Source organism: Chelonia mydas, chromosome 7, assembly GCF_015237465.2.
Source record: "Chelonia mydas isolate rCheMyd1 chromosome 7, rCheMyd1.pri.v2, whole genome shotgun sequence".
NCBI classification, from domain to species: domain Eukaryota; kingdom Metazoa; phylum Chordata; order Testudines; family Cheloniidae; genus Chelonia; species Chelonia mydas.
The window spans coordinates 17,727,230-17,740,864 of record NC_057853.1 but is presented as its reverse complement, the minus strand read 5'-3'; the positions used below and the strand labels follow the sequence as shown (position 1 = coordinate 17,740,864).

Below are 13,635 nucleotides of genomic sequence, written 5' to 3'. Positions count from 1 at the left end.
CAGCTGTGCGGGGGAAGAGTAAGGACACTCTTCCTGCTCAGTTGCATCTGGGCTAGGGATGATCTAGCCCAGGGATGGGCAAACGTTTTGGCCCGAGGGCCACATCTGGATATGGAAATTGTATGGTGGGCCGTGAATGCTCATTAAATTGGGGGTTGGAGTGTGGGAGGGGGTGAGGGCTCTAGCTGAGGGTGCGAGCTTTGGGGTGGGGCCAGAAATGAGAAGTTCAAGGTGCGGGAGGGGGCTCTAGCCGGGGGCAGGGGGTTGGGGTGCAGGGGCTGGGTGAGGACTCCAGCTGCGGATGCAGGCTCTGGGGTGGGGCTGGGAATGAGGGGTTTGGGATTCAGGAAGGTGCTCCAGGCTGGGACCAAGGGGTTCGGAGGGCGGGAGGGGGATCAGGGCTGGGGCAGGGGGTTGGGGCACAGGAGGAGGTATGGGGTGCAGACTCCGGGTGGTGCTTACCTCAAGCAGTTCCCAGAAGCAGTGGTATGTCCGCCCTCTGGCTCCTACGCGGAGGTGCGGCACCGGCCAGGTGGCTCTGCATGCTGCCCTGTCTGTAGGCGCCCCCCCCTGCAGCTCCCACTGGCCTCCGTTCCCAGCCGGTGATAGTTGCAGGGGCAGCGCTGGGGGACGGAAGCAGCGTGTGGAGCCCCCTGGCTGCCCCTATGTGTAGGAGCCAGGGCGGGGGACATGCCACTGCTTCCGGGAGCCATGTGGAGCCACAGCGTGCATGGAATGGGGCAAGCCTCAACCCTGCTCCCCGGCTGCAGCTCAAGGGCCGGATTAAAACATCTGATGGGCCAGACACAGCCCGTGGGCCCTAGTTTGCCCTCGCCTGATCTAGCCCTAAATAAATATTTACATTTGGGCAGCTTCAGTGTTTGTAGTGTTCAAGGTATTTTCTGTAGTAGATATTGGGAAGGAGCTCCTAGATTCATTTTAGGGAAAACAGGCATTTTTTTGAATAGTCACCTCTGTATTTACTGTTACATATACTGTAAGCTTAACTGGCTGCCCCAAAGGTTTCTTTTTAAAGTCAAAAAAGGCTATTGACATTCGAAGTCTTATTTACCAGAATACATGCAGTGCATTAGATTCAACATAGTATAGCATTTTCTAATTGATACCTGGGATTTAGATAGGTACGATGTTAGGAAAACTGTGCTCGACCATGATTTGTACCTCTTGTTACTGTTCATTTATGCTTCATATGAATTAAACTCTTAATCACATTTGAAGGAAGATGCAGGGCAGCTTCTTTATACCCTTATGTCCTTCTGTGCAAGATGTTGGTAATGCATGGTGGAATGTAATAGTATGGTAATGTAAAAAGAAAAGAAGTACTTGTGGTACCTTAGAGACTAACAAATTTATTTGGGCATAAGCTTTCGTGACCTACAGCTCACTTCATTGGATGTAGCTCACGAAAGCTTATGCTCAAATAAATTTGTTTGTCTCTAAGGTGCCACAAGTACTCCTTTTCTTTTTGCAAATACAGACTAACACGGCTGTTACTCTGAAACCTATGGTAATGTAGTTAGCATGAAATTAAAGTATCTCATCTGATTCTTGAAACTATTATATAATAGTTCTGGTTATTATATAATCAGATAAGAGTAAATGGAGCAGGACTTTAAGAAAAAAAATAATTTAGCTCTTTGATTTAAATAGCATTAAATATTTTGTGGAAGACCATGATTTTTGTGAGTGTTGCACTTTTTTGATAACAGGATATCATCTAGCAATAGTCAGTGCAGTACATTTAAAAGTCCAAACCTGCATGCTAAATATTTATAGGAGAGTAATATAGAGAAGGATTTTTGAGCAAATGACCCTTAAAGTTTAAAAGAATATATGGTTTCTGCCTTTTTTAGTAATGAAGCACTGTACTCTAGGTAATTTAATTACCCCTATATTGTTATGTTCATAAAAACTTGTGTTTAACTAAATGATTAATACTAGTCCTTGAGTTTAACTAGTACTGATCTGCTGATATTATTCTAGATCTGCATACTAATGTTTTTAATTGAGGAAATGAGAGTAAAGGGCACTTGATATATGTCTAAAGATTTTTAATAAAGTACGTAACTATGGAGTATGACAGTAATCCAGACGTGTTCAGTCTTTTTTTCGTCAATTGCTAAACCCACCCAAAGAACAAAATATAAGATGCCAAATGAACAAAACTACAAAAATGCATGACTTTTAAAGGATAATTTTTCCAACAGGTTTAAATGAAGTCGTGTATATAGCTTTCACAAACTGCTGTGTTCTGTATAAATAGTTGTGGTACAGTAACTCCTTGCTTAATGTTGTAGGTATGTTCCTGAAAAGTGCTACTTTAAGCAAAACGATGTTAAGTGAATCCAATTTCCCCATAAGAATTAATGTAAAGTGGGGGAGGGTTAGGTTCGGTTCCAGGGAATTTTTTTTCACCTGACAAAAAACTATATTTTTTGAGGTGGTGGAGTTAGAGGGTGGGATAAGGGAATGCCTTACTGCTAAATGATGAAGTAGCACTCGGCTGAACCCTCCAGGGTTAACACATTGTTGTTAATGTAGCCTCACACTCTACAAGGCAGCAGGAATGGATGGAGGAGGCACAGGATGGCAGAGAGAGACAGAGATGCACACCGTGTGTGTGTGAGAGAGAGAGACAGAGATGCACACTGTGTGTGTGTGTGTGTGTGTGTGTGAGAGAGAGAGAGAGAGACAGAGAGAGACACAGACACACTGTGTGTGTGAGAGAGAGAGATTCGCATTGCCCCTTTAAGTAAGCTGACTCCAGTCTAAGTACACTGCCTTTTTAAGTAGATCAGCAAGTTGAGGCAGCAGTTGCTGCCCGCAAACTCCCTCCATCCTGAGCTCTGTTGTGTGCCCCCTCCCCCGTGCTTTGTCGAGATAGTTTTCAGGAGCAGGGGGAGGGGGACACCCTGACATTAGCACCCCTCTTTTTCCCCCTCCCCTCCGCACAGCAAGCAGGAGGCTTCATTGGAGTCAGTGTAGCTGTGCCAATTTAAAGTTCTGAGCTTCTGATCCCTGGTATTAAGGCCTCATCCAAAGCCCGCTGAAGTCAGCTGGAGTCTTGGCATTAACTTTTTGTGCTTTAAATGAGGCTCCAATGTACAGATTTTGCAAAGCACTTAAGCATGTGCTGAAGTACTTTGCTGAACTGGGGCTTTTGTCTGCCAATTTAAGAAGTGGATATAGGGAGTGTAGGAGGCCCCTTTTCATTTAGAAAACATGAAGTTTACCAGATATAAACAGTTCTACTAGCCTGTAATCAAAATGTCTGGTCAAAGGGACACTCAGGTTAAAAAAATGATATGATCAAGTCTCTTGCTGAATTGGACAAATGAGCTACAGTCACTTATTGTGGATCCTGAGATGAGACCGAAGACCAATTTTGGACCTGCAGCCCTGTCCACAAGTGCCACAGGTGAAAACAAGTTTAGATAAATGTGCACTGCTTTTAGCTTTATGCCTTGCACAGCTCTCCTTGATCGCAGCATTCTATGAGCCCTTGAAGTCTTCCAGTCCAAAGTACAGAGGACTTGTTATGAACTAGGAGCTACCAGGTGTTGAGGTCAACATTGCAAGATTAGAGGTTGACCTTTAGAGTGTCATTGTGTTGTTTTCTTGGCCTGCTCTCCACCCCCCACCCCCAGTCTGCAATTCTCCATACAAGAGAGCCTTTGGTATTTTATTGTTGGACATGCAGACTGCATGACTGCACCATCTCAGCTGTGCTCTCACTATAAAGGTGTCACCACTTATGCTGTTTCAGGACTCAAGGACCTCGGTGTTTGGAATCTTGCTATTTAATACCCATTAACTACCATAGACATTGTATGTGCAATCAGTCCAAGTATTTTATGTGGCATTAATAAATAGTCCATGTATCTCAGCCATAGAAGAGTGTGGTATGACAACAGCACGGTAACATCAATTTTTGTTTGCAGTTCTGATACCGTGTTTGCTTCAAACACAATGCTGAAGTTTTCTGAAGGCATCTCTGGCTGCCTCAACGCATTTCATAATGTTGTCATCAGTCATTGCATTACATGAAACAAAACTGCATAGGTAGCAAAATTTTCCAGTGAGCTTCCATGGTACATCATCGATGGATGCACCTGGAGTAGTTGCAGTACTTCTCGGTTGAAGCTGGACCATGACTTCTGTCATCTTTGAGTTGATAGTTAATCCAAAACAATTTGCAGCACATACAAAGCAGTCAGTGAGCAACTGAATAATTGTCTTCATACCTTTCTGTCTTTGCACACAAGAGATGCAGCTTCAAGACACCTCCATCCATACTGTAGAGCATATAAATGCCATACTCAATGTCTCTGAATGCATCTATTAGAACAGCTGCAAACATGATGATAATGAAATCAGGGCAAGAACACGAACTTCTTTTACTCCATTGGTGATGACAACAGGGAGCTGAGAATCAGCCTCAGTCAAGGACATAAATCTGAATTCCAGAATGAAAATATTTGATAATGTTGACCAACTTATTGAGGAACCAAATGTGCTGAGGACTGTCCACAGGCCATCTTGATTTACAGAGTAAGTTTTTAATAAGATAGTTTTTGTCAATGTATAGGTCTTGATTCTGATCATGGCATTCGTCCTGAATTTGCTGGGGTGCAAAGATCATGTCTGAAGTACCAAGTCCAGAACAGAAGCCACATTGGATTTCAGGCATTATCTCCTCTGCAAATTGAGCAGTTAGCAGTTAGGTTTAACATGACTTGAATATTTTTTCCTGCAGTGGCAAGGAGCAAGATGTCATGATGGTTATTGCAAGAAATGTGATTGCTTTTTTTTTTTGAGGTGAATAATGTTGGCTTCTTTAAGTTCCTGTGGTACAGCCTCCTGTTCCCAAAATCTTAAGTTGAGGCCAGTGAGCTTCCTGATCGGCTCATGGCCCCCACATCTGAAGATCTCTACAGGAATACCAGGTGGACCTGCTGCTTTGCCGTTTTGACATTTGCATGACAGCTTTTCATGCTTCAGAGGTGTTTGGTAGAATTGAGAGTTGGTCTTGAATTGGACATTGTTCATGATCATGAAGTGCTGATGCTGACGTAGTGGACGGGCAGTTCAGAATCTAATTAAAGTGTTCAGCCTATCTTTTTCTGAGTTTGTCCATGATCGGTGAGTAGTAGTGACTTATCTACATGCCAGATGGGGTGATACCAGATTGCGGGCCATACTTGGTCTTCAGCTCATCCAAAAAAAACAACCCACCATTTGGAGCCTTTTTGGTCTGCCACTGATTGAAGTTGCTCAGCTTTTATTTTCCACAAGTTGTTGTTCATTTGGTGAAGCTTTAGCTTTGTACATCAATAAGCCATCTTTTTAATAGATGAGTTATTTATCCAAAATGCCGGAAGAAAATGCATGGATGTCAAGAATTGCTTTATCTCTGCGTCATTTTCATCAAACCTGTGCTGATTCTTCCTCTTTACAAAGCTGAGGACTTCTTTAGGCACATCAAACACTGTTTCCGTACAGTAAACTGTCTGGTCATCTTTTATCTGACTGAGAGAGTGTGTCAAGAACTTAATGTTTTTTTAACAAGTATTGTACATGTGAACTCATATTTCAGTGTGTGCATGTTGAGCTTGGGTATTGGAGATGGATGACATCTACGCTGCTAAGTACCTAATACCCAGCAAGATGGACTGATTAAAGACATTGGCCATTCCCTCTGAAGCTAAGAAAAACGGAGTCCCCCTTTAAAATAAATAAACGTAAGGAGACTAGCTCTTTTTTTTTTATTTTAGCTTTTTCTTTTTTCAGGACAGTTGGTTTTCTTTAAATTTTTTTATAGTCAAATCCAAACTATAGTCAATAAAAGAATGTGTTACTGCTGGCAGAATGCCTATTATTCCATTGTAGTAGCCAGCCATGAATAAACTGAGCCAGACTTGGGGAAGTGCTTCAGACTGATGTGATCTGCACTTAACACAACTTGAGAGCAACTCCAACAAATGAGAGTTCAGACCCCTATTGCTGTAGTTCTCAACTTTTCCATTACAAAGCACTTGAGTTTCAGGGCTTTATAGTTCTGCTATTAAAATTCACTCAGTTGAAACTTAATATGCAAAGTCTTAAGAGCAATGGTTTTTAATAAAGACAAAACAGAAAACAGTTGTGTAAAAAAGTTGTCTGTGGTTTTGGAAGCTGAATGAGATCTCAGAAGTTTGGCTCACGATGTTCGGTTAAGTTAGGTGCACATTTAAATCATATTCAAAAGGCTTGCTTGCTGGGGGAAGTAATCTGTACCTGGTATATATGGCTGGTGTAGTTTATTTCCCCACTTAGGGGAAGTGGGGAACCAAGAAGTCACCATTTGATTCTTAATATGCTCCTGGAGGAGCAACTACGCACGGACCTTTGGTCAGAGCTGTGGGAAAGCCACAACTTAACCCATAGTGAAGCGGAGACTATTTTCTTACTTTTTAGGCAAAGGAGAGATTTATGATGTGAAGTAAAAACACTGCTTTCCAGTGAGTGAATTGGCAAAATGGCACTATAAGCTCTTCCATAAGGACAGTAAGTGCTTGAAAAGTTTGGCTAACACAGGGAGTGGACATGAAATTGCCGTGTTCTGTCTCCTGTAACTCTCTGTATTAACAGAAGACCAAGTAATGAATCATGGGCTGGATTCTGATCACAAGGTGATACCAGTTACATTTGATGTCAGTTAACTGAGAACAAAATCATGACTATAATTTTTGTGTTTGCTGTTGGTCTCAGTTTAGTTATGTGAGTAATTATTTTGTGAAATAAAGGCCGCATCTTTGTTAATTGTTAGCACTATACCATACAGTGGAAATCAAAATAATGTGGTGACTGACTGGCTCAGCAGATTGGGAATGAGATAACATAGTTTTTCCTTGCTAGTTGCTAGTTCAAATCCATTACAGGTTTTAGTGATCAAAAGTCATTACTCTCTGATGGCTCTTTTGTGGTATATGTGAAATGACTTATTAAGGCCTGAATCCCTGCTGCCTGGCACCTTGTGTAGTCATTGACACTTGTACAAAGTAAATGCAAAGTGAGCATAAACTGCTATTAATCAGAATAGAAGTGTTTTGACATTCTGTAGAGGTGTAAATGATAACACTAGGTGTAAGGCAGTGAAAAGTTGGGCCCAAAGTTTCAGCCTGATTGAGTGTGAATGATCAGCATCTATAAAAGGTTATAGGAAAAAGGTATTCTATCTAGCAAACTAAGGCTGATCGACACTTCCAAGTTTTGTCACCAAAAGGCAGCAAAGGATGAAACAGCAGAGGTGTACACACTGCAAAGCCACTTTTTGCAAAGAAACTCCTCAGTTGCAGCGCTGTAATAAAACCACCTCGACGAGAGTGGTAAGGCTTTTTGTGCCCAGTATGCATCCGATGAAGTGAGCTGTAGCTCACGAAAGCTTATGCTCAAATAAATTGGTTAGTCTCTAAGGTTCCACAAGTACTCCTTTTCTTTTTATAAAATCATAGTCCATTTGTTTCTGCTGCTCTTAGCTGGTACAATATGCTGGTGCTCTGTGGCAGGGCTGATGTTTCAATACCTGATTCAACAGAGCGTTTAAGCACGAGTAGTCACATTTAGAATTCAGGGATTGCTCGTGCTTACAGTTAAGCATGTGCGTAAGTGCTTTGCCGAATTGGAACTTAGAGTAACACAAGTGACTTCTACATAGGTCACGTTAAATCATTCTTCTCCTCTTAACTTTCCCAATGGTGGGAAGGATGGAATTGGAGAGGGTGTCAGACATTTATTTGTTTTTGGGGAGGGAAGAGTGTTGGTCATTCACGGCTATCAGCTGCGTGGTTTATGTTTATGTAGCCATGTTACTGATTGTATACATTTGCACGCACACAACAGCCTTTGGAGCTTGTTTAGAAAGCTGAAGCTTAATCTGGAGACAAGTTTCAGAGTGGTAGCCATGTTAGTCTGTATCAGTAAAAACAACGCGGAGTCCTTGTGGCACCTTAGAGACTAACAAATTTATTTGGGCATAAACTTTCGTGGGCTAGAACCCACTTCATCAGATGCATGGAGAGTTACTGAGCCCACCAGGCAAGTGTCCATTTGTAAGCCAGATGCAACTCAAGTGGAGATCCCAGGTAGTCATGGAGCAGCTCTTTTCGCATTCTGCATCCTGTGGGGGAAACAGAATTCCTTCCCACTGGCCCCAGTGGGGCCCTCTTGTGCCAAGCCCTATGACCCAGCATTGGTGCATGAGGGAGAAATTTACCCCATAATCACAATCACTGCTCTTAATTTCAGATAATGGTATGTCTATATGTTTTATAATATTTGTTAATTACCGATTCTTTATTCACTGGTTCACAAATGATCCAGAGGAACCACTGGAAAAAGTCTAATGCTTCGCAGGAAACTTTGAAAACCCATTCTGCTTTGAAATCATTTTGTCTGTATACCTCCATTGGTTCTGCTTTTTATCGTCCCTTTTTATCATCATGACTGAGCATGTTTGCACAGACTCACAAAGTGGGTAAGGTAATATCCCAGGCTTTCTACGATAACACTGCAGGCATATTTGCATAAGAAGTCTCACTGCTCCATAGCACTTAATCTGATTTTGGTAGTTTGTGTCTCCTCTGAAATCCTAATCCTTTTAGTGATTTCACAATTATCTCTAAAGCAACTAATTGTAATCTTTGCAATCAAGGATTGTACTTTCAGCAGGAGAATAAGCAGCAAGAAGAAAAGAATTGGTAATGGATGAACAGATTCTAATTTTACATACATGTCTCTTGCCTTTTATTGTAATTTTTAAAAGGGAAGTCAGAAAAGGATATATGTTTGATTCGAGCACTGACTGGGACAGTGTTGCCTAGCATATTAAGCATTGCACTGGGATTTAGGAACTTCTGATACAGATTCCCAGCCACTTATACAGGCCGCACACTGGCACAGTCATTCTTTAATTATTTTTAAAAATACGGCAATCTGTCTCATTGAGATTCCATCCTGGTGCTGTGTGGAGTGTAAGAGGTTGTAGAAGGCAGGGGAGAACTGGCTTAGATTAGGCGCATTGGGAAACCTGGAGAGGGTTGGAAACGGAGCAAGAGGAGGTGTTGGAGCAGCAGTTGGCAGGCAGGAGGAAATATAAAGTGGATTATTTGTTTGGCCAGAAGGAGCAGATGCAGTGGCAATATGAATGTTGGGAATGAAGGAATCAGTTGGAGATTGGAAAGACAAGGTTCAGATGGGAGTCACTGGGAAATAAAATTTGTGATGCTCCACAAAAGCAGCATGTTTTTGCTCTCACAGTGGCCATGATGTGATTAAATTGTACGACACTCTGACATTTATCATCTGTTAGTTTGAACAGGTTTTTTTCATTTTTTCTCTTATTTGTGCTTTTATATTTTTGATCCAATATATTGAAATTATTTTTAAAAGCTTTTCTCTTTAATGATGTTACATGATTTTGGTGCTTGGAGAGTTTGTTCACTATAACACGAACAGGTTCCCTACCCTTGAAAAAATCCTGTGAAATGATTGAGAGAGCTGGACAAGGAGTGGAGTTAAGCCAAAATGACAGTACATTGGTTTATTGTTTGGAATATGGCAGTTCAGTATGATAGGGTTTTTTACACTTAATTTGTGGTTCTTCAACAGAGGTGATACATTTTATAAAGAAATTGACATTTTGGTATTCTGCTATCAAAGGTTTGACAGAAAAATTGACAGGAAAATATTTATCTTTGAAAACAAACTAGACACAATCTCTTTATATTAAAATCTGCCTGGTCAAACTGTTCATGCATGATGGTCACTGTAAACAGACAAGGATTACTATGCTCATCTTCACAGACTCGTTAATCTTGTGGCTGTCATGTTTAACCGCCTCCATGGTAGTGCTCACAGAATACATGTGAGTCTTTATTTCATTGATGCTAACCTAAATGACAACTAAAGGGCCAGTTTCTCTATTCTAATATGTGCCCCTCCCCATTGTACTTTGTGATTGGTGCAAAGAGGAGGGAAAGCAGTTGGATCTGGCCAGCTGATAATTCCACCAACATGGCTGATTCTTCGTCCCTGCTTGCACACTGATTTCTGGTTCAGGAAGTGGGAAGGGGAAGTGGCCAGAACATACTGCATTCTGGCTATGCTCAGCTGGTGTGTGGTCCTTTAGCTTCACTAACCTATGCTGGAGCCTCAGTCAGCTAAGAATCACCCTGAGAATCGGGGATCTATAATAAGTTCCATGAGAATGAATTTATTATTGAAAGTGGAGTGCTGGATAATTGTCAAGGATTGCTTATATAGTCTAAAAGGTTTTTTTATATTATCCTTTCAGCTCCAGTTCGGATATTTTGAGAGATCTGCAAGAAGTTGAGATGGTTTCAGAGTCATCAGATAAGTGAGTACAGTACACGGATGAATGACGTAATTGGTTGAGACTATTCTAGGCCATTTGATGGTTTCCTCTGCATAAATAAAAAGGCGTGGTTTAAATAAACAAGTAACAGAAAACTTTGTAGTTAGGGCTGACACGATGGAGTTAGAAATGTTGGAAGATCTTGCATCACAGATTTTACAAATCAAGCACACTTTATTCCAGGCATTCATTTTGGATTCCTTTTGTGGGGAGGGAGAAGTCCACTCCTCTGCATTTAAAAGCTCACCGTTTTTTAGAACAGAAAATAACGTTTTAATTATTATTTGTGTTATGGTAGTGTCTTGTGGTCCCAACTGAGATCAAGCTCAATGTACTAGGCATTGTATAAACACATAGTGAGAAATGGACCGTGCCCAGAAGCTTACAGTGTAAATTGATCAGGACACACAAAGGGTGGGAGGGGAAATAGAGGCACAGAATGATAGATGGTTTTGCCCAAGATCACACAACACTGGCAGAGCTAGAACTAGAACCAAGGTGTTCAGAGTCCCAGTCAGGTGCCTTATCCCCAGTAAATTTCTAAAATCCTCGGAAGAGAAAATAGAAATCAAGATCTGGAAGGATTCTGCAACAATACTGCAGTTTGTCATAGGAGACTGTGACTTTTTTTTTTAAGTCATATGATTGGACTAGTTCGTATTTCTGAAAAATCCAGTATGCCCAGCGGACTGAACTAATTTTGCATGTAAAGTCCCTCCGCTGGTGCTGGAATCCCTGCTTGAATATCATGCCAGCTGCAGTAGTTGGGCATAAGAGGGTGATATTAGAGGAATCGTATCCGACTTAATCGTGAATTACATTTTTTAAGGAAGTCCTTAGAATACTTAATTGGGGAATTATCCCAAGAACATGTGTGTTCAGTAGATTGGTGCAGCTCTTCATAAACCCCATAGTCCATAACTGAAATGAAATTTGGAACTCTTAAAAGTGTGTATATTATTTACTCAATAAAGTATGGTGCTGTCCTGGATAATAACAGATTATAATGGAAACACTGACTTGATTATAATGGTGCCAGAAATCAGTGGGAATGTTAATCAATAGGAAAGCATCAAATAAGTAATCATTAGAAGTTTAGTGTAAAAACAGCCCTTGGTTAGGAGAGAAATGGGTGATGTTTAGAAGAAGAAGAACCTTCATAAGCATAATTTCTGACAGCACCTAAAAGTGATTTACTAAGACCAGCATAAAATATTCAGTTGTACCTATTTTCCAGTGCTGTAGTCTGCATTGTAACATTTTCCTCATGATTTCCTTCTGCTGCTGTTTCCATTGTCTAGAACAGCGTTTATCAAACTGGATTCCGCGGAGGGTACTCCAGGGGATCCGCAGGCCCTGCTGATAAACTCCTCCCATTTCCTCCCAGCGCATCCTGCATGCCAGGGAACAGCTGTTCAGCAGTGTGCAGGAGGCCCTGGAAGGGAGGGGGAGGGGATGGAATCATGCCCAGGGCCACTGACCCTGCTGATTAACCCCTCGCCATCCCTTCCAGTGCCTCCTGCATGCTGGGGAACAGCTGTTCAGCAGCATGCAGGAGGCGCTGGGAGGGAGGAGGAGGAGTGCGGATGGGGTGTGCTCAGGGGAGGGGGTAGAAAGAGGTGGGGAAGAGATGGGGCAGGGGTGGGGCCTTGGGGGAAGGGGTGGAGTAGGGGCAGGGCCTGGGGCTGACAGGTGGGCTTGGGGGTCCATGAACATTTTAAAATCAAAATGGTGGTCCTCGGGTTGCTAAAGTTTGAGAACTGCTGGTCTAGAAAATTAACCCAGAAGGCAAGCAGCTGTAGCTCTCTTTGCAGCAGGCAGGAGTTAGAACTCCTAATAGTTAGGGTATACTCATGCATGAATCACTTGACTCCTTCCTCAAACACCCGCTTTCTGAAAAGACACATGCGAGTATCATTGTATGATCGGTATGCAGGTGTTGGCAACCTAATAAGAGATGCAAACTCCTTCAAATGAGTTATTACACTTGGACCATAACATATTATCGAGCGTGAAATGATACAGAGTTGGTTACAGCTCCCCTTTGCTTATCTAAAATAATTTTGAATGTGATTTGAACATAAATTTAAGAAAAGGAGTACTTGTGGCACCTTAGAGACAAACAAATTTATTTGAGCATAAGCTTTCGTGAGCTACGGCTCACTTCATCGGATGCATTCAGTGGAAAATACAGTGGGGAGATTTATATACACAGAGAACATGAAACAATGGGTGTTACCATACACACTGTAAGGAGAGTGATCACTTAAGATGAGCTAGTACCAGCAGGAGAGCGGGGGGGAGGGAGGGAGAAAACCCTTTGTAGTGATAACCAAGGTGGGCCATTCTGCACCCCCCCCCCCCTCCCCCGGTAATAGCTCACCTTACCTGATCACTTGTTTCATGTTCTCTATGTATATAAGTCTCCCTACTGTATTTTCCACTGAATGCATCCGATGAAGTGAGCCGTAGCTCACGAAAACTTATGCTCAAATAAATTTATTAGTCTCTAAGGTGCCACTAGTACTCCTTTTCTTTTTGCGAATACAGACTAACACGGCTGCTACTCAGAAATAAATCTAAGAGATCCTGTTTTTGAAGTTTATTGGGGCAGCAATTTATTTTAGGATTGGGCTTGAAGGTGGTAGGATAGATTGCACCTTTTTATTCTGTCAAGTGCAGTTGAAAATGGGATGAAAATAACTCAAGGCTAAAATATGAAATATTTTACGTGTTGTTTTCCTCAAACCCCAGCAGAAATGAGATTTGCGATGATTTTTCATACCTTCTGTTGGCAAAATATGTGTATATATGTATATATCTTGCACCTGTTCTTTAGACAATTGGAATGTCCATAAAGACTTATCTGGGACATTTTGTCATTTCCCTAAAAATGTCACTTTCTTGGTTGAATTCAGGTAACATTGCTGCAAGGTACTGAAAAAGTGTTGCTGGGTTTATTTCCTGCCAGATATTAATAGCTGGTTTCAAAGGCAACTATTAGGCTGGAAAAGTAACAAATAGAAGTGGCTATGGAACAGATTTATACTGCTAAGAAGCTACAAAAATGAGAATATTTATTTGTTTGCAGTTCTTGTGGTTAAGGAGGGGAGAGAGGTATATAAAATATTCTATCTTGATGGGTTGTTAGGAAGCTACCTATGTCTCTTTTTAGTCTCCCATTTTTGATCAGCATATAA

General features: G+C 41.7%; 1 protein-coding gene across 12 annotated transcripts in view; it reads left to right on the top strand.

Moving 5' to 3' along the window:
• Positions 1-13,635, top strand: part of RAD18 (RAD18 E3 ubiquitin protein ligase) — a 119,930-nt gene that overhangs the window by 70,514 nt on the left and 35,781 nt on the right. For 8 of the 12 annotated variants that reach the window (XR_005226079.2, XM_037903696.2, XM_037903695.2 and 5 more), the window contains one exon: positions 10,355-10,417. The exons of the other annotated variants lie outside the window; for them this stretch is intronic. Coding sequence is in view for 7 of the 8 variants with exons in the window: in XM_037903696.2 (XP_037759624.1) it covers positions 10,355-10,417 (63 nt within the window). In the remaining variant the exon portion in view is untranslated. The remainder of the gene's footprint in view (positions 1-10,354; positions 10,418-13,635) is intronic. 12 annotated transcript variants of the gene reach the window in all.